The sequence below is a fragment of the Solea senegalensis genome, linkage group LG3 (genome assembly GCF_019176455.1).
Source record: "Solea senegalensis isolate Sse05_10M linkage group LG3, IFAPA_SoseM_1, whole genome shotgun sequence".
Lineage (NCBI taxonomy): Eukaryota > Metazoa > Chordata > Actinopteri > Pleuronectiformes > Soleidae > Solea > Solea senegalensis.
In genome coordinates, this window is record NC_058023.1 from 29,305,975 (window position 1) to 29,324,166 (window position 18,192).

An 18,192-nucleotide genomic window follows, 5' to 3' on the forward strand; every position below is an offset into this window, starting at 1 on the left:
GCCCCTGGCAACACTTACAGTAGGAAGTTGGAGAGGAACCACTTGAGGGCTGAAGCCAAACCATAGAACGGCTGAAGAGAGAGAGGGAGAGAGAGGGAGAGAGAGGGAGAGAGAGGGAGAGAGAGGGAGAGAAGTATAGATTATAGTTACTGCAGAGTCGACTGGATCATTATGATCACTATGGTATAAATATCATGTACCGACTGAGTTTACTGCACTTACACTGAGGAGCGGACGGGCACTGCTGACTGAGTGTGAGTTCATCTTGCACATGGCCTGGTAGTCGAACAAGGAAACCCTAAGGGAACACACACACACCAACATAACCATCACAACTAAATGCCTAACCCTAAAACCAGGTCTTAACCTTCGTTAAAAGTTGTGTGGACCAGCCAAAATGTCCCAACAAGGTCAAAATGTCCCCACAAAGGTCAAAATATCCCCACAAAGGTAGTTTTGCTTGACAATTGGTCCACACAGCCTACTAAAGACATGTAAATACACACACACACACACATCTATTTCATTAAATCTATTTTACTGATTTATATTGGTTCCTTGACCCGCTCCACTAGACCATAAAAATAAATAAAAACCCTTGTTTATAATTTACATATATATATAAGTAAAACTGAATTGAACTGAATTGAATTTCTATGCTAAATTGATATATTTGGAGCCTGCAGGTACAAACACAAGAACATGTACTGTAGATATGCACAGTTGTTTAGATGCACAGCCACCGACGTTGGCGCATGCTCGAAACCTGTTATGTAATATCCTGTGTCAAATGAAGCGTGAACAAATCTTTTAGTAGTTTAAAAATAGCCCGTCACTCATGACTTCAAACATAAAAGATGGGGCAAAAAGTAAGAGGGGGGAAAGAAATCTAGAGCAGACAAAGATACTCAGAGGGGAGCAAAAAGAGGTTATTTACACCGCAAACTCCAACATGGGTGAATTAACTGCTCTCAGTCGACAGAGGGAACAACACAAGGCAGAGACCACGACATAAAATCAAAGCTCGTAAGTCAGTAAAGAACACCCTCCAGGCCATGGGTTTCATGCATACTAATGTAAGGCTGAGATCTATTAAGAGCCAAAAACAAAAGAGGAAAGATTTACAAGCTGACCTCCAGGTGAAGTCGATTATAGTGTCATAAGCATGAAGTCAGGTAGTAAATCCAACTCAACAGTACAAAGTAACTCAGAGTAACTCCCCTGAAGTGATCACAGGTTTTACCTTTTGAACATGCCCATTCTGATCAGCGTGGTCATCACCGATCCATCAATTTCTCCAAAGAACCTCCCCGCCTATCGGGAAAGAGAGGAGCCAGACGACGCACCGCGTGAAACGAACTGATGGATCAATTAAATTCCTGTCAAAATAAACTGCCCCCTCATTAGCGCTCATCCCTGCTACTTTCACCCCAGTGTGAACTGTGTGATTAATTATTCATTCCCGATGCTACAGTGTGTGTGTGTGTTGGTGAGTCATGTATGTTATGACACAGAGTCTGTAGAGGTGGGCCGCGACAACCGTCCTGACAAAACATCTCCGCACTGTCACTTATTATTAACAAATTACATCTCGGTGTTGTTTTTTTTTTCCTTCCCCAAAAACAAATGAACAAAAAACTACACACGCGGTAATTTAGTGGTGTCTTTCTTGTGAGGTTGCCAGGCAACAAGCGGAGCCCAATCTAACAAGACGGTGAGTGTGTGTTTAATTCTTAAAAATAACAAACTATTCCTTTAACATAGTCTCCATCATTTCATAAAAACACATGGATATACAATTTATGAATTGTCATATCAGTTGAGAATGTAGATATTTTCTGATATTTCTGATTAACAAGCACATATTCCAGTTCAGATTTAGATTCAAAGTCTGTTTCTTCTCGTGTTGGTGATTAATACTGACATGAATATGAGCTCTCAAACAATGATGTCAATGTGAGTGTGTTTGTGTGTGAACTCACGTTGTTCCGTTGTTTAGAAATCAGGACAAAGCCATTATTGTCAATCACAAAGCACTCAATATCCTGAGAGGGAGGAATGAGACAGAGACAGACCAAGTCAATCACACGCACAAAGAAACCAAGGAGAATAGAGCATTGAGGCAAAGTATTTCTACACCTGTGTCGAAATATGGCCTCACAATTTTGAGGAAAGAGATTAAAAAAATCATAAATCTGCCTGTTCAACTACATCTGCATGGTTTTGTGTTAATAACAGACTTAGGTGAGAACACATCCTCCTTGGCAGAGTCAATAAAATGCAATAATTCATACCAATATTACATAGTTGGATAATACATCCTGTTTTTGTCTGGGCTTGAGTACCCACCTGTTCCAGTTACATCATAAATTCATGCTCGCTTGCTTTACTCACAGCACTGCCACAGCGAAGAGGACAGATCCCTTCAACGTCGGAGCACTGGAGGGCAAACAGAGGCAGAGAGAAGGCAGGGAAGTGTTAGCGACGTGTCTCACCAGTCACCAATCCAGTTAAAATAACAGAGGTGAAAGTGATTGTGCGAGTGAGAGGAGTTGAGGCCATGTTTGTGTAAGCGAGAATATTTGAACACAAGCTCCGTCTGCATTCTGTCTGTGGAGGTGTGAAGACGTGAGGAAAAAACTGTGCGCGGGTGAGAAAACATTAATTAGTGTGCGATAAAGCTCGTCTACCTGAGAGTGTTTGCACATCCTCCAATTTCTGCGACTTTGTGGATGTGAGTGTGTAATCTTTTTAACGCGGGTGTGAAGATGACTTCACTGAGCTCGGCAGGTGCTAGAAAATGTTAAATTTGGTTCAGAGTGATGCTTTGAAAACTGAAAAGCTGGGAAGAATTATTCATACTCACATCTGTGTCATTTGGCTGAAACAAAACAAGAACATTACTTCAGTTAATGATGTGTTCAGTTAAGTTGATGCACAGTCTAGACTTCTCGTCTTCATTCTCACTCTCACTCGTAAAAAAAGAAACAAAAAAATGTTGCTTCCCTTGCACTGAGGTAAAATGCCCTTTATATATAAATATAACTGCTTTTTGTATAAAGAAAACATTATGTACACACATGAGTCAAAATGTCAGTGGTTTTCCTCTTGACTTCAGGGTCACATGTCATGTCCGCGGCACCTCTGCGTGTGGATCAGTGTTACGATGGACAATATGTCTTTGAAATCACGGTCAGGCGATACAGAGCGTGTCAAAGTGCGAATGAGACGATCTATCATCCTTTTCAATCCTATTAAGTTGCACGTCTTTCTCCCTGCCTCCAGAAATAAAGTACGATTCAGTGAGAGCGCTGACAGAAATGACGCAAGGAGGAAAAGGGTGAGATGTATACATATATATATACATATATATATGCTGTATCTGTCTGTGTCAATTATGTACAGTCAAACAAGTTTGAATCAATCCTGATATAATTTCCCTGAATATCAATATAACAAATGTTCAGTATACAGTATATCGATATAATGTTTATGCATTGTGGAAAAGACTTAACTGCTGTGTGTGTTGTGTTCTGGCCATAAAGAATATAAATTCCACAATTAACTCAGGAGCAAAACTCAACCTTTCATTTGTAACATGATAATGTTGTTGCTCCAGTTCTATTTTAGCCTGATGGTGGCACGAGATAAAAAGTTGTAGTATCAGTGAAAACAGCAAATTAGCAACACTTTCAAGCATTATAACAAAATGCAAAATAATAGTTTTATATTATAGTTGATTGAGAGAAATGGTGAGATCATCACAAAAACAAATGATCAGTTACCTGTAAATCAACAGATGGACTGAGATACAGCTGATGAATACAAATCTAAACTGTAAGCAAAGAATAAAAACTAGGCCAGGATTAGGCTTTGTTTTCTAGTTTATACACATTATCACATGAACAGGAATATCATCTCTTCTTTGTGAAACACTTCTACTCAGTATCTGATTTCTAAATCCAAGCAGCACATAAAGCTGTTCCCTCAGACCTTGTGTCGGTAAATGTGTCGTGTCTGGGAAGCTCCAGGAGGAGTTCAAGGTGACGGCAAGGGCATTAATTACCGCCCATACCCAGAAACTCAATAGAACAGTTTCTCTCTGCAAGTTTGCTCACGAGCTAAAGCTGGGGACACACTACACAGCTTTCACAGTCGTTACCGATTTTGAAAAGACACACTAACCTACTGGTTTCAGCAGATTTTTTATGGATGGTTGAAAGTCTGGGGATCACTACGACGGAGGGCCTTGCATTAAGAAAAGAATATTTCATAATTAATGTCGACTTTAATCTCAACATTTTGTCTGCACAGAAGCGGCCACTGAATCCAGACAGTCGGTCTCAGACGTGGTTGGAATGTGAACGGGAGTTTTTGACCTGCTGAAACTCTTTTCTAAAGTAAAGACACTCTCTCTTTAGTCACGATACCAATCATGCAGAACTCAAGTTGCATGTCCTAATCCGCAAGATATTCCAATTTTATTCTTTAAATTTCAAGTTTAATCTCAACATGTCCACTTAAATCTCAAACAAATTTATTCTCAAATTTTTCAGTTTAAAGTCCACAAAATGTGTTTGCAGTTCAGTTCACGCGACCAGACTGTGTCGTCTCAAATAATTCAAACGTGTTCAAACTGTCCCCAACTAGTGCTGCAGGTGCAGACTCTGCCCACCATGGGTTTTGCTATGACATCAAACTAATTCCATGCAGTTTATACATTTAAGACAACACATAAGACTCTCTGTTTCTCAGGGAATGTGTTTTATGTGAGGGAAAACTATAGAGTCTTTTAAAATATGTCAAAATGCAAATTTTAAAGTTTTTGATTTTCATTAGTCTCACCACACGTCCACTCCGGTACAAATACAGCATTTCAGCAGTGAACTGTGAGAGACATTACAGTGTACGATTCACCATGTAGAGTTTATACTGAACACTTTTAAGGTTGTGGGTTCTGATCTAACTTCCACTCTGTCATACACATGCATTATTTTGAAACCCTATAGACACAGACAGAGCACAGAGTGCAGCACAGTCATGTCATATTAACATTCTGGACGACTTCCATTAGACGGAGACTCATATTTTATTCTTACGCGTCCAAATTCATAATTCATAGACTAATAATGTCTTATTTTAAGCTAACTTAATACAGTAGCTTTAACGTCAGATGTGATTTATACGACTTACGCAACCCCACTTCTCTGAGGTCTGCAGACTTTGTGCTGAGGTTGTAAAATGAAACATTTTTTATGTCGTTAGCACTGATTTACAGGATTAATATTTGTTCACTTTCATAAAAAGTTGATGGTGACGGTGCGTGACAACCATTGATCTGCAATGGATAAGGGGCATTATGCCATTTCTAATGAATGAAAACACTGCCACATGTCCTTTTGCGTACAGGTATTTCATTCAGGATTCAGCACTGGTACTTTTTCCTTCACCCTCAAGGGAACTGAACCCTTAAAATAAACCTTACAGAGGATTTCATGCACACACACACACACAAATATGCAGCCAAGCACATACTGTTAGTGCAAGCAAACACAAATCATACAAAATAAAGAAGTGAAAACATGACAGGAAGATAGCATGATAATGTAATCTGTGAAATATTGAAAAACTGAAGGAAAACAAATTGCAGTTGAGCAAAGTGAATTTAGTAGAAGAGATTCGGAAGGGGACGGTGCAAATGAAAATGAGAGACCGTGCAGCATAAATCTTGTAGATAACTATTGCAGATGCTGCTAATGAGTTCTTAGTTGATGAATGTGGACATAACATCACGTTTGTGCACAGACGGATTCGCATATGGTTCCTGCCAAAGCGACACGTATTAGCAGACGCATACATATACGGGGCACTCTATTATTCACACCTCTGCAAACTCACATAAATTTACACACAACACATTTTGGGGGGGGGGCTCTGAGCCACGTGGTCGTAGCTATCCATCATTTAGTGGCTAGCCAGCGGACTTAATGCTCTTCTAACTGCTGTCATCTACAGCCGTGTGAGCAAAGGAGGAGAGTGGCCAAGCTATCAATCACCCACTACAGCAAAAGGTGCTACGCCAAATTAAGCTAATGTTCGCTTGAAGGTGTGGAGAACCATAAATGTTATGCCGCTGAAAATCGGCACCACTGGAACTCTCAGAGCAGCTCACACAGCAAAATATCTATGAAAAACAACTCATTTTTCACTATTATGTTTAAGGCAGAGTATGGCGACATAGAATACTCTGCAATACACTTTGAAGTTTGAATGCAGTAATTAAAATAATGAAGCAAAAATCATCCTTGTCTTCTGTAATATTTTAAATGTAGTCTATGTCTGTTACTTGAAGATACCAGAGCTTCATTGTCATCAGGGTATTTGATTAATGTTTATGATGTGAACGTGGAATAATAATGTTTAAGGGAGAAGACAATCAAACCTATATGTTTACAAGTAAACAGATTACTTAATTAAAACATAATCCTTTCATCAAATGGATGGACATAGATGCTAAAGGACGTTATGATGCAGTAGAACGTACAATACACAATTCATCATTTTTTATACGAATATTAAAAAAATCCAACATGAATGCCTGAAACAATAATGTAGCAATAGCAGGCTTTTAAATCTCAAACTTTATATAGTAGTGCTTGACATTCATGATTCAGGTTTTAAATGACATGTGCTTTTGACGACTCGATGTCATTGCTTAGAAAAGGCAACTTTGCTTAATGTCAGCTATTTTTCACCGTACTACATCTGAGGGTTGTTTTTCTTTATTCAATTATTATTATGTCAATATCTTGGAATTGACCTCCTGATACATAAACTATAGTGCGTCACATTGAGTGTGTGTATGTATTCACCTGTGTCGTGATGGCCCAGAATCTTGACTCCAACACTTCTAGAGTCATCTGGACACCAATGGCTACAAAAGAGAAAGAGAGAGAAAGTGAAAGGTCAATTACGTTCAGCAAAATGAATCAGATCGTTAAAAAACAATAAGCTCAAATGGATAGGGTAGACTTAAGGATAAAGAAGGGCAGGGAAAAAAGGAAGTGGAATCAATCATGAGAACGTGAGGAGGGTAGAAGAGAATATGAGAAAGAAATAAGAGGATGCAGCAGAGGGGAGGTAGATGTATTTGTGCATACAAGGATAAAAGAAGGGCAACATGACTGAGACTGAGGCTTGGAATCAAACCAAGGTGCTCCCCGTCTAGTAAAGGCAAGCGTCCACTGCAAACATTAACAGCACATGCTGAAAGTGTCATGGCAACGGTATGGAAGCAGAAAGAAAACAAAGTGCTCGGCATGTGGCTGCACAGCGTGATCTTTCCAGTATTATCATTGTCAGTTTATGATGCACTCTTTGCCTTTTTATTCATCCTCTCCTCTTTTTCTGTTGTACAGGGTTTCGTGCAGTTCCTTCGATGGCACGGCAAGTATTTAAACTTGCTGGACTAATGTAAACAAACAACATCCAAATCAAGATCGACCAACTTTTTCCAATTTTCATGAGTGAGTGTCGTTTATTCAGGTGTGACGCAGATCAGTTGACTTTTGGGATCAGTAGCAGTTATAATTAAACAAATAGCACTTTTACCACTGTACATAACAGCTTAAAAAACCCAGTAAACAAACGTTTTATACACAGTCGTACTAATGATAACTGGAAGTGGCAGAGACACTGCCAGTAAAATACTGTATATGTAGGAGTAACAACAGCTGTCAACGACAGTCGTGCTATAATGCACTTTAAACTGCAGTTTAAACGCTGGTGATTCTTTTGGAAGTAATAGCAGACCATAAACGAAGAGAGGGACTGTAATTTTAGCAGCTAGAGACAGGAACGTGAATGAGCAGATTACTGTCCCAGGGTGAGCGACTCTATCTTTCTCCCGGTTCTCAGGCTGGTGGAGCAGATGACGAGCGGCTCTGCAGATCAGCTACGCCTTCAGATATCAAATTATGAAAAACCCCCTCTACAGTAAGTGACCTTCTGAGCCTCCGCAGTGCTGTGTGAACTGACTGTTCTTAGAGAGTGTGTGTGTGTGTGTGTGTATTCCCGTGTCTACATGCACTTGTATGTCTCCATCCATCCAAGCCTAGAATTAGTGTCTGTTTCAACATGTTCCACACAAACCTATATGTTTGTATATGTTGCACACAAATGCATACAACACACACACACACGTATGGTGGCAAAATAATTGCTTAGGGCTTGCACGTCCGTCAGCATTTCAGTCAGCCTGGGAATGAAAAAAAGAAACTTTAATTGCATAAGTTCTCAGAGCACACATACTGTATACACCCACACAGATCATAAACACACACACACACACACACACACACACAGAGCGAGGGAAGGGATGACACTTCATATCAGCATCAAAGATTCAGCGTTTTTTTCCCAGCTTGCTTTTTACAGCCACTCAGGGAAAGCCTCATAATACACACACAGAATATACTGTGTAAACACAGGCCTACACACACACACACCACTTTCTCACGTCACTGCACATACAGTAAAGGTACGCATACTGTATGCGACGTCAGGCACGTACCCAACCACACACGCAACATCATTTCCTGAAATAAAATCAGAGGAGAATAACTGTAAATTCTGGATTCAACATCAAGTTGTTTCTTTTACAGATTACAATAAATACTGTCTCATTTTAACTTTGCCTTGCTTTGCTTTATTTATCTAAGTCACATTACCTTCCTGGGTCCTGTGTTTACATTTGTAGTTTTTATTTATTAGTTTCAGATGTATTTTGTACACTGTCCTTGATACGCATACACGTCATAAAACTAAACTAACTCAACTATTACACCGAAGGTAATATGTGGAATCTGTGTGTTTCTGTGACAGATGTGATGTCATCAGTCATGTACACACGTGTGTTAGGATGATTCATACATTGTTAATGTCTGGAAACAGGGTTAAGTATTAAATGTATAAACAGAAACTGATAGAAAACGTTTGTTTAAGAGCACATGTAACATGTCTACAGTGACAAACAACATGTGATGAGTGAGTTTTGGGCTATTTGAGGACTTTCCCACATACTCACACCCCCACCTGGCCTTGAAGTCATCTCCCTCCACAATAATCTCAGATAAAGTGTTGAAAGGCCATTATGGAGGTCAGCAGTAATCTGCCTTCCCTCCTTCTCGGAGGCTGACAGGCAAAATCTAATTAAAACCATCACATTGATCTTTGTGTGTGTGTGACAGAGTGTGTGTGTGTGTTAGTACATGTCTGCAGTCGGCTGTGAGGACAAACTTCAATTCAAGCCTATCTTTGTGACGACATTTTGGTTAATGGTAAAGGGTCTGTACTGATCCAGTCTTGATGGCCACTCAAAGCCGCTTTACACTACAATTTCCTTCTATCACATACAACGGGCCGCCACAAACCCTGCCGCAGTATTTCAGTCCAGTGACTGTGTCAGACGGAGTCTGTGCTCCAGTCATGGACTGAACTGAACAAATATTTCTAGTTAAGTGATGCTAATGATTCAGTTACACTGGCACAGTCACACCACGTTGAGCAGGTACTGTGTTGTAGTGGAAAACCAACCTAAACTAAAATAGGTGCCCCCTGCGGTAGTATAAATAACTTGGGTGTGATAGTGATTTGACACAGGTTCGACTTTTACACACATGACACACTATTATGTCATTGTGTGTAAGTTACTGCCTAGCACTGTCTTTTTTAAACCTAACCCTAACCTCACAAACATTTGTGCCTAGTTGAGTTAAAAAATACTATTGCACTATTCAGGGGTTGGCCAAAACGACCCATAGATGCGATACAGTTGGAGGACAGGTTGGATTATATGTACGAGTGTCCCCACTAAGGAGGCTGTACCAGAATGTGTATATGAGTGTGTGTGTGTGCGCTAATGCGACAGCGTATCTTGTACATTCACAGTCTGAGTTGCAATTAGCGTGAGCTGTCAATCACTTTCAAAAGGAAATGAATAATTGAAAAAAATAAATAAATAAAAAAATTCCAGCAACCAAGAGCTGCAGTTAATTGGTTATTGCATTAATGAGATAGAGAGATGAGAGACGGAGAGATGTGAACTGTGAATGACGGGGGAAATGAATGTGTGAGAGAGCAAAGGGGCACTGGAACAAGGGAGAGCAGGCTCACTGCACTGTTGCCTCAAGATGTTGCCAGACAAAATATACATTAGTGCATTTTGTTTTGTAGCACAAGACAAGTGGTTATGGAGACAATAACAAAGATTGATGAGTCACTGCTGCTCAGCAGGTAAAGCAGTCACCTAGTGACGTAAAGCTGTGTTTTACATTTCCATATTTATTGACATGAACTGAAGAGAAATCCTCAAGTTGTGTTCATAAATATGCATACCCCTACACACAACACTTGTGTGCTGATTCTATTTGCACTGTGGTTCTGATTTATTGCGACTCTACAAGTATTAGGATTCAACAGTAGAGATAAATGTGATTTTCTTTTCAGACGTAAACTGAAATTGAATGATACATTTATTGAGACAATAAACCAAGAATCATATATCCAAAGTCTCCCATTTATCTAAATCGAATTGGACAGTGACGTATAACACGTACAACGGAAGTTAACTACTAACTTTAACTGTACCCGATGATAATAAAATAAATACAATTAGGCCAACAGTGTTTTTGAGCTTTGCCTACTCAGTGTTCATAGAGCTAGTGTTGTGAGACATTAAAATAAAAGGATGGGCCAAAATAATTAGTGCCTCTCAAAAGAAAGCACTGCACAATTGTTGTGACTTTTTAACACTCTGACTTGCAAATAACACTTAAAAAACAGACTTTCCAATACTTTTGATGTAAATTCAACTAGGGATGGGAATCGGTATCTGTCCGATATTGGTCAAATATCAGACAGATAAAAATGTGAAATCCTACATGTCGCCTGCTTCACTATGCACAGACTGTAAAAATGCATTTTAGCTGAGTCATGTTTGAGCTGCTTACATCCTCTTTTTAGGAGAACAATATTTGTTACACAGTTTGGAGAAGTATGTCTTTAAAATAACAGCTTCATAGTTCATGAATGCTCTAAAATGACTGTATCTTACAGTAGCCCAATGGCAAATGCAACTTTTAGCTGTTTACGTTCATCAAGCTATTGGAAATATCTTTAATCTAGAGGAGATTTTTAAATCCAGATATATTTATTGTTTTGATTCTTTTTCCCACCCCTACTACAGCACCTACCTGTGACTCATGTGTGTTCATAAATGTTTGACATCGTTTACCGTGTTGTTGTGTTAAATGACCGGTGAGAAGATGTAGAGCCATTGGTTTCTTTTAGAAAGACCCTGGAGACTAAGCTAAGTATATAAGACACACACCCACACACATATGCATGTTGGCGGATATTACATAACCTTGAATTCATTTGTCCAGACTGGACTTACATAAACCACTGAACCAGAAATCAACATCTGTCTGCAAGCGGACGCTTACTGGTCTTTAGTCTGAATTTGTTCCCTCCCCCCAAAGGAAAATACACATGTAACAGGAGGTAATTTCATTCATTTCTGTATGTTTTTCTCACACACAGATACACACACACATACAGTATAATAGGCCTACAGAAGTGGAAAAAAAGCCAGGAAGCAAGCGTGAGCTGCAAACAAACACGCACGCGCAGGCAGCGAGAAAGGTCATCGCAATGAAAAGAACAGATTAATTGTTGTAATGGAATCAGGTGGCCCATGTCGCATGAGAGGGATGGAGGGATGAAGAGGAACAAGAGAGAGGGAAGGAAATGAATAAGACAAAAAAAAGGCAGACGGGATAAAAGATTAATTGATTTTTAATAATGTGTTATGAGTTGGAAAAGCTTTTCATTCTTTACCAAGTACGGCTATTAATAATGGAGGAAGTGAGATCAAATGGTTGTGGGGGTGTGTATTACTCATTCTTTCTCATCGGTGTGTGTGTGTGTGTGCGTGGACGAGAGGACAAAAAAAAGTTTTTGCTTAGTTGAAATTATTGCGGTCAGATGAAGTTTGACGCCATGTTGAAGCCATGGAGAGTGAAGGAAAGCGCCCAAGAGCCTGGATCACGGTTAAAGAACAAGTAATGCAGAAACACGGTGACTGCAGAGGAGTATTCTTGCCTCTGTATTTGCCCTTGAAACCAAATATATCTGCATTGCACTGAATCTCTGGAGGCTTTTGATGTTAGACCTTTAAATGTCTCTATTTAGAGGAGAGAATTAGTGGCTGCTTTTTTTTGCTGTCTTGTGTGTTTTGATAATAACAAAAGCTTGGGAGTTTTAAAAGTGTATGATGTTCGACTTGAAGTGATTGTGGACAACATGATTACTGTTTATCTGAGCAAATGTCAAAGTCTAATTATGTCTCTCTTGCTCCCTTTTGTAGGTCTTTCTTTTATACACACTGTCAGTGTGAACTCCCACAAACATACACAACAAGGCTCACAAAGACACGATCATACCAGTGGAGACACGCACACAGGGTTATAGTTTTCTCACTCACTCAAAAACTCAAAAAAAAAACCAAAAACATTCTCTCTGGCTTACTCACAAACATAAAGACGTGTAATTACAGTTTTTATCAAAACAACTGCCAACTTTATCAAAGCGCTCTGGTCCTTTTTTAAAACCGCATTTGTGAATGTCACATTTGTGAATATGTCTATTATCTATTATCATTATGTGAGTGAAAAAACTACAACTCTCACTCATTCTAATTTAATTGTTGTGTTTGCAAAGGTAAGAGACGAGATGAGACGAGACGAGACGAGAAGAGAAGAGAAGAGAAGAGAAGAGAAGAGAAAAGAGTATTTGTCAATAGTATTCAATAGGATACTATTATCAAAAGTATTTGTTGCTTGTTTGTGAAACAGTATTCTTAGTATTTAATGTGATCTGCAGATAAATCATTGTCTCTCTTTCTCCTCTTTAATTAGCTACACTGAGGTACTAATAACACAGAGCTGTATAGACAAGTGATGTTTTTTAATCAAACTTAATTTAAACATTTAATTTGAAATTGTCGTACACACATACAGATATACAGAATTGTGGGTAAAAATGTAAGAAAATATAACCCTAACCCTAAATGTAAGAAGCATAGTCAGTAAATATTTTCAAACAGCTGTAAGTAACTCTGGATGAGAGCCTCCTTCATCTGACTAATATCCTGCATCCCACGTTTTTTTTTTTAAAACCCTGACAAAAGTAAAACTTGCTCGCCACACACACACACACACACACACACGTGGGTGACCTTTAAACTCAAATACTGTAGCAAAATTATTGCTTTGTGTTTCCCAAAAGCAGCAGGGCTATGTTCAACAAAACCTCAGCAGAACCCATGGCATGAGTTTTCAATAACTTGATGTTGCCAGGCAACAAACATAGCTCCAGAAAGTAAAATGAGTTGTGTTCGACTCCTTCAAGAAAAAAAAGAAAGAAAAAAAAAAGTAGAAATCCATGACGTCTGAGTGTGCACCCAAACATCACACACACGAAGCAATCAAGGCAAAATAAATGTTTACATAGACAGGCATTTAAAACTTAGTTCTTCTGAAACAGACACACTCACAAAACACACACATACACAAAAACACAGACATGAATTGACGCACATTCTACTCATCTCAACTCATGTTACAACTGGGAAACAACTAAACGTGACCTCTGACCCTAAAGTTTTCAAAGTCAGGCTACATTTGGTGACAAACGCTCAGCAATGAGGTGCAAGACCACACGACACAACACACACCTCTGTGCTGGAGCCTGCTTACCTCAGAGGACTTGCCAGAGGCTACACTGACATCACGTTACCAAAGCAACAGGCAGAGAGCTGGGATTGGATGAAAGAATGATGATGACTCAACCTCCCTCCCTCATCCTCCTCTTCTGTTTCACCATAATCTCTCACTCTCATGCTCACCAGAAGAAGTGCCTCTCAGTTTATCAAACTTTGTGGACATCGAGGATGCAGGCGAGAGGTCAACGCTACACTCTGACGCCACATGACGTCTTCCGAATGAAAGAGTGGAAGTGGTGGCACGTAACCAGCTTCAAATTGTACATGTGTTGTCGGAACACTCAAAAGACTTCATTCTATCGTGTCAGTCCATGAGACCCTTGTAAAGATTACATAAGAGATGGACTGCTTCTTTAAAATAAAAGTAAGTAAGTGTTGAGACTGGGTAGATTCAGGTTAACCTAGTTTCACAGGCTTCTCATGCAGTCCTGATAGAGGTACGCTTACTAAATCATTCATAGTGGAGAGACAGGGCGAAACATGTTCCTCTATATGTGTGAGTGTGTGTGTGAGTGAGAGAGCAAGAACAAACTGCTCAGCTCGTCTTTTTATTCTGGAGGACAGGAAGTGATGCTCAAAATTGGGGGGAAATTCAAACATCATTAACATAATGGCTTTTTGTATGCGACCACTCCTGTTTTATTTACTCAGCAATCAGTTTTATTTCAGTGTTAACTTAAGTGTCTAGGTTCTTAGAGTGTGTGTAAAACAAATGTAAAGTTCCTCCTCTTCACACATTATATATGGTACAAAGTAGTGGCTGAGGACAAGCAAAAGGTTTCTCTCCAGTCTTCTGTTTGGGATTTTTTAGGTGTGAGTTATCCGTTTATCACTGCTCCTACACTCCTGATTTTAGTTTGCTGAGATGTCTTTGTCCCTTTAAAATTCCAAAAGATTAGGAAACATACAGTACAGAAGAAGAACAGAAACTCCTGCTGTTTACTGTACACACATACAAACACCCCCCGCCCCCTCTTTAATATGAAAAGCTTGATTACTGCAGCTATAAGAAGATTAAGAAGCATACACAGGAATACTATTTCACTGTGGAGAAAGACACTGCTTTTTATTGCATTTAAACCATGATTAATGCGTTTCATTGACTCTGAAAGAAATCAAATAGGCATATTTCCAAAAATGTGCCTTTTAGATTTCTTTATTAATGTGAAATAAGAATAAGAAAGAATAAATCTACCTATCCATTTCATGCCTTGTGTATCCCCTCTCTCTCTCTCTCTCTCTCTTAGTCTAAGTAGATGGTGATCACTATCCTCTCCCTTCTGTATGTTTTGGTTCTCTCGTTCACGCAGAGCTCTGTTTCACCAGCCTCTTGTTTTCTGTCCCTCGCGCTCGTCTCGTGTCGTGTCGTGTCTGTCCCGCGCCACCGTCTCTCTCTTCTTCGTCGTCTCCTCTAGGAAATCCCTCTCAACCATCTGTCGTGGCCGTGATGAATTTAGAGCCTTTCAGAGCAAATCAACTCAGCCAAATTAATGAGACTCTCCACAGGGATCAACTGTATGTGAACGTGTGTGGGTGTGAGTGCGAAAGAGTGTGTGCATCTAAAATACTTCATAATCCATTGACTGTACCACTTCACTTGGTCTGCTGTTGACAGATTGCATGTCACAGACTGGGCTGTTACAGATCAGGACCTCAGACAGGCCTGTTTTTGGTCACTGCCGCATGTTATTTAAAGATGTTCACTTTCAGCTTTATTTTTCAGAGACAAGCTTGGTGAGCAAATGAGAACAAATATTGAACAAACACATTGAATTTGATGACCAAGTTCATGCCTGTGTGTTTATATAAAGTCACCAAATTCAGACCACATTTTTGGTTCAGTTTAGCCTGAACCAAAATAACTGGTGTGAACGGTCCAGGCCACTGGACTAAAACTCAATCCAAAAAACCCCAAAGGACCCAAACGTTTGTATGCAGTACGAACACACGCAGATAATTACGACAGCATTAAACTACAGAAGGAGAAAATCCATAGGCAAGAGTAGAAAACTTCATGTGACCCCCATTTTATCACAACTTTTAAGACAATGACTACAACACTGTGCTAATGCTGAGGAGGAAAACACGAGAAATACCGGATATTTAAGGAATGCAAAGGCAAAAGTGATGGTAGAAATATAGGCAAGTTAATAAAACCCAGTCTGGACAAATGTGTTACGAGGCAAGAATTAAAATATGATTGATTTCGAATGGAGCAATCCTCATTAGCCCATATTGACCGAAGGGCCATAAAACTGTCCGGTCAATAAGAGGCTGATTCACAGATGATCGAAAATGCTGATGAATTTGGACAGAGACACACATTACTCCTTGGGTGGAACCCATGCTATATTTTATGTCTCTCTTACTCTTTCTTTGTGCGTGCATGCAAAAAGATGGATGGTGCCTTGTAGTCAATATGCAGGAGCTAGTGGTTGTCGCACCAAACGTGCCAGGCCAGTCGTGTTGTTAATACAAAGACTAGAGCCAATTCATCTTCACTGACACTCACCCAATAGCACAGTAAATTACAGAGTGAGGGAGGGGGTGAGAGGTGCGTGTAAAGAGATAGAGAGTAAAGGATGGATGGATTGAACTGGTGGAGGAGAGAAAGACAGGAGTGAGGGATGCTGCAAAAGGGGGACACAGTTCACACAGCAACAGCATCAATATTAGAGGTAGAAGAACAGCAAGGGGTGCATGTGGTAGAGGAATGAAGACATCTGATAAAGTTATGACGGGTCAGAGTATAACAGGCCAGAAGTTAAAAGAAAAATACTTTTCTTGCTCCAAACCACTGCCAGTAATCATTTTTCACGACATGTATTTTCTGCATCATTGACAGAACAGAAATGGCCATAAAAGTAGCCTTGGCTGGAAGTGCTGGCACATATAATGGATCCTGAAGCCAGAAACCCTCTTTGCTAGACACATAACAGCTCGAACAATCACTTTGAAGACCGAATACATCAAGCTCACGCTGTGTTTCTAAACTGGTGTTAAAAACTGCTTCCCTCTCAATCAGTGGACAAAGTCTCAGAGGGGCTTCCTGAGGAGATTGGAACAGTCACAGGTACGTTGTTGTTTACTGAGTTTAACTAAGTGCAGCATTAAAATTCTATGCTGTGTTTTTGTTAATATCTGTGGTTGAGGTAATGCAATTCTAGATTCACCTTCTCTCTCAAATACGGAGGTTCTAGCCATGACAAGATGTATAAACTCTGTGCTCAGTACAAAGCAGAGCAAAGAAAAATGAGCAAAAACTGATTTCCATAATAGGTTTTAACAAAAAAAAAAGGCAGTGGCAATTGTCCTTGTGCTTGAGTGCAAGGAGCCTTTTTTCTACTTGTCCTCCATCATGAATTGCTTTCAGATGAGTGTCAGTTCATATGCTAGACATGAATAACAAAGTCCAATTTAAGACATATGTAATTGTCAAGTGCAGTAATTGGATGTGAAATATGTGCTGTCATGAGGAAATCAATGGCTTATTCAGACCCAAAGCAGTTTTTCTCTAAGGGACGAACAAGAGACAAATATATTGTTTTGGATGTTGCTTGTGAACTGTCAGCTCGTCCAGTGCATAATGAAATTAATTCAATATTTAACAGTCCAGGCACTTTGTGTTTTTTAGTTAGTGTCCTGGCACTTAATTCTCGGAAGGGTGCACAACACACACACACACACCACAGCAGTCATGCTTTCTCCATCAAAATGAAACAGGAAAACAATGGCAAAGAATTATACACATTTAAGCCAAAAAAACATTTTTTGGCTTGACAACGACCACTCAAGAGTGTGTCCTATATAGCCAGCACTGGCAGCAGCTACTGGCAGCTAAAATAGATTTTGGTTTGTCGGAAAGTACATTCAAGTGAAATGAAGCCAGCACAGCACCCACAATTCAACAGGAAAACACAGGGGGTTCATATTTAGGGTGTGTTTGTGTGAAATGGGAAGCTGACCAGTCTTGTTTATAATAGGCCGGTGCAAAAAAAACAAAAATGTGTGTATAAACTAAAGAGCTGGATGAAAGTGGCCGAGACATGAAACACTTAGTGTATGTTATACATGAATGAATTATAATACATGTCGTATACTTGGTCCATTACTTTCTTATTTATCCTGATAAATTACAGTATCCGTTAGTTAGCTCACATTTATATGAGCTTGAGAGTTTATACAGCGTAAAATTCCTTTTCATTTTGTTTTGGTCTTCAGCGACAATTAGAGAAACAGATTTAGTTCTCCAGCAGATAAATGCTTTACTGCGTTAATTAGCTAGTTATTATATTTATCCATAGCAGTAATGTGCTCTCTGATGCTGGTCTCACCAGTCCATGTCTCTC

General features: G+C 39.6%; 1 protein-coding gene across 9 annotated transcripts in view; it reads right to left on the bottom strand.

Annotated features, from left to right (window-relative positions):
- cacna2d4a (calcium channel, voltage-dependent, alpha 2/delta subunit 4a) overlaps positions 1–18,192 on the bottom strand; it is a 71,446-nt gene that overhangs the window by 4,448 nt on the left and 48,806 nt on the right. For 7 of the 9 annotated variants that reach the window (XM_044022304.1, XM_044022302.1, XM_044022308.1 and 4 more), the window contains 7 exons: positions 6,873–6,934; positions 2,867–2,881; positions 2,395–2,439; positions 1,983–2,045; positions 1,244–1,314; positions 223–298; positions 19–71 (listed from right to left, as the gene is read on the bottom strand). In XM_044022304.1, the coding sequence (XP_043878239.1) occupies positions 19–71; positions 223–298; positions 1,244–1,314; positions 1,983–2,045; positions 2,395–2,439; positions 2,867–2,881; positions 6,873–6,934 (385 nt within the window). The remainder of the gene's footprint in view (positions 1–18; positions 72–222; positions 299–1,243; positions 1,315–1,982; positions 2,046–2,394; positions 2,440–2,866; positions 2,882–6,872; positions 6,935–18,192) is intronic. The other 2 variants (XM_044022309.1, XM_044022305.1) reach the window with 1 other exon arrangement.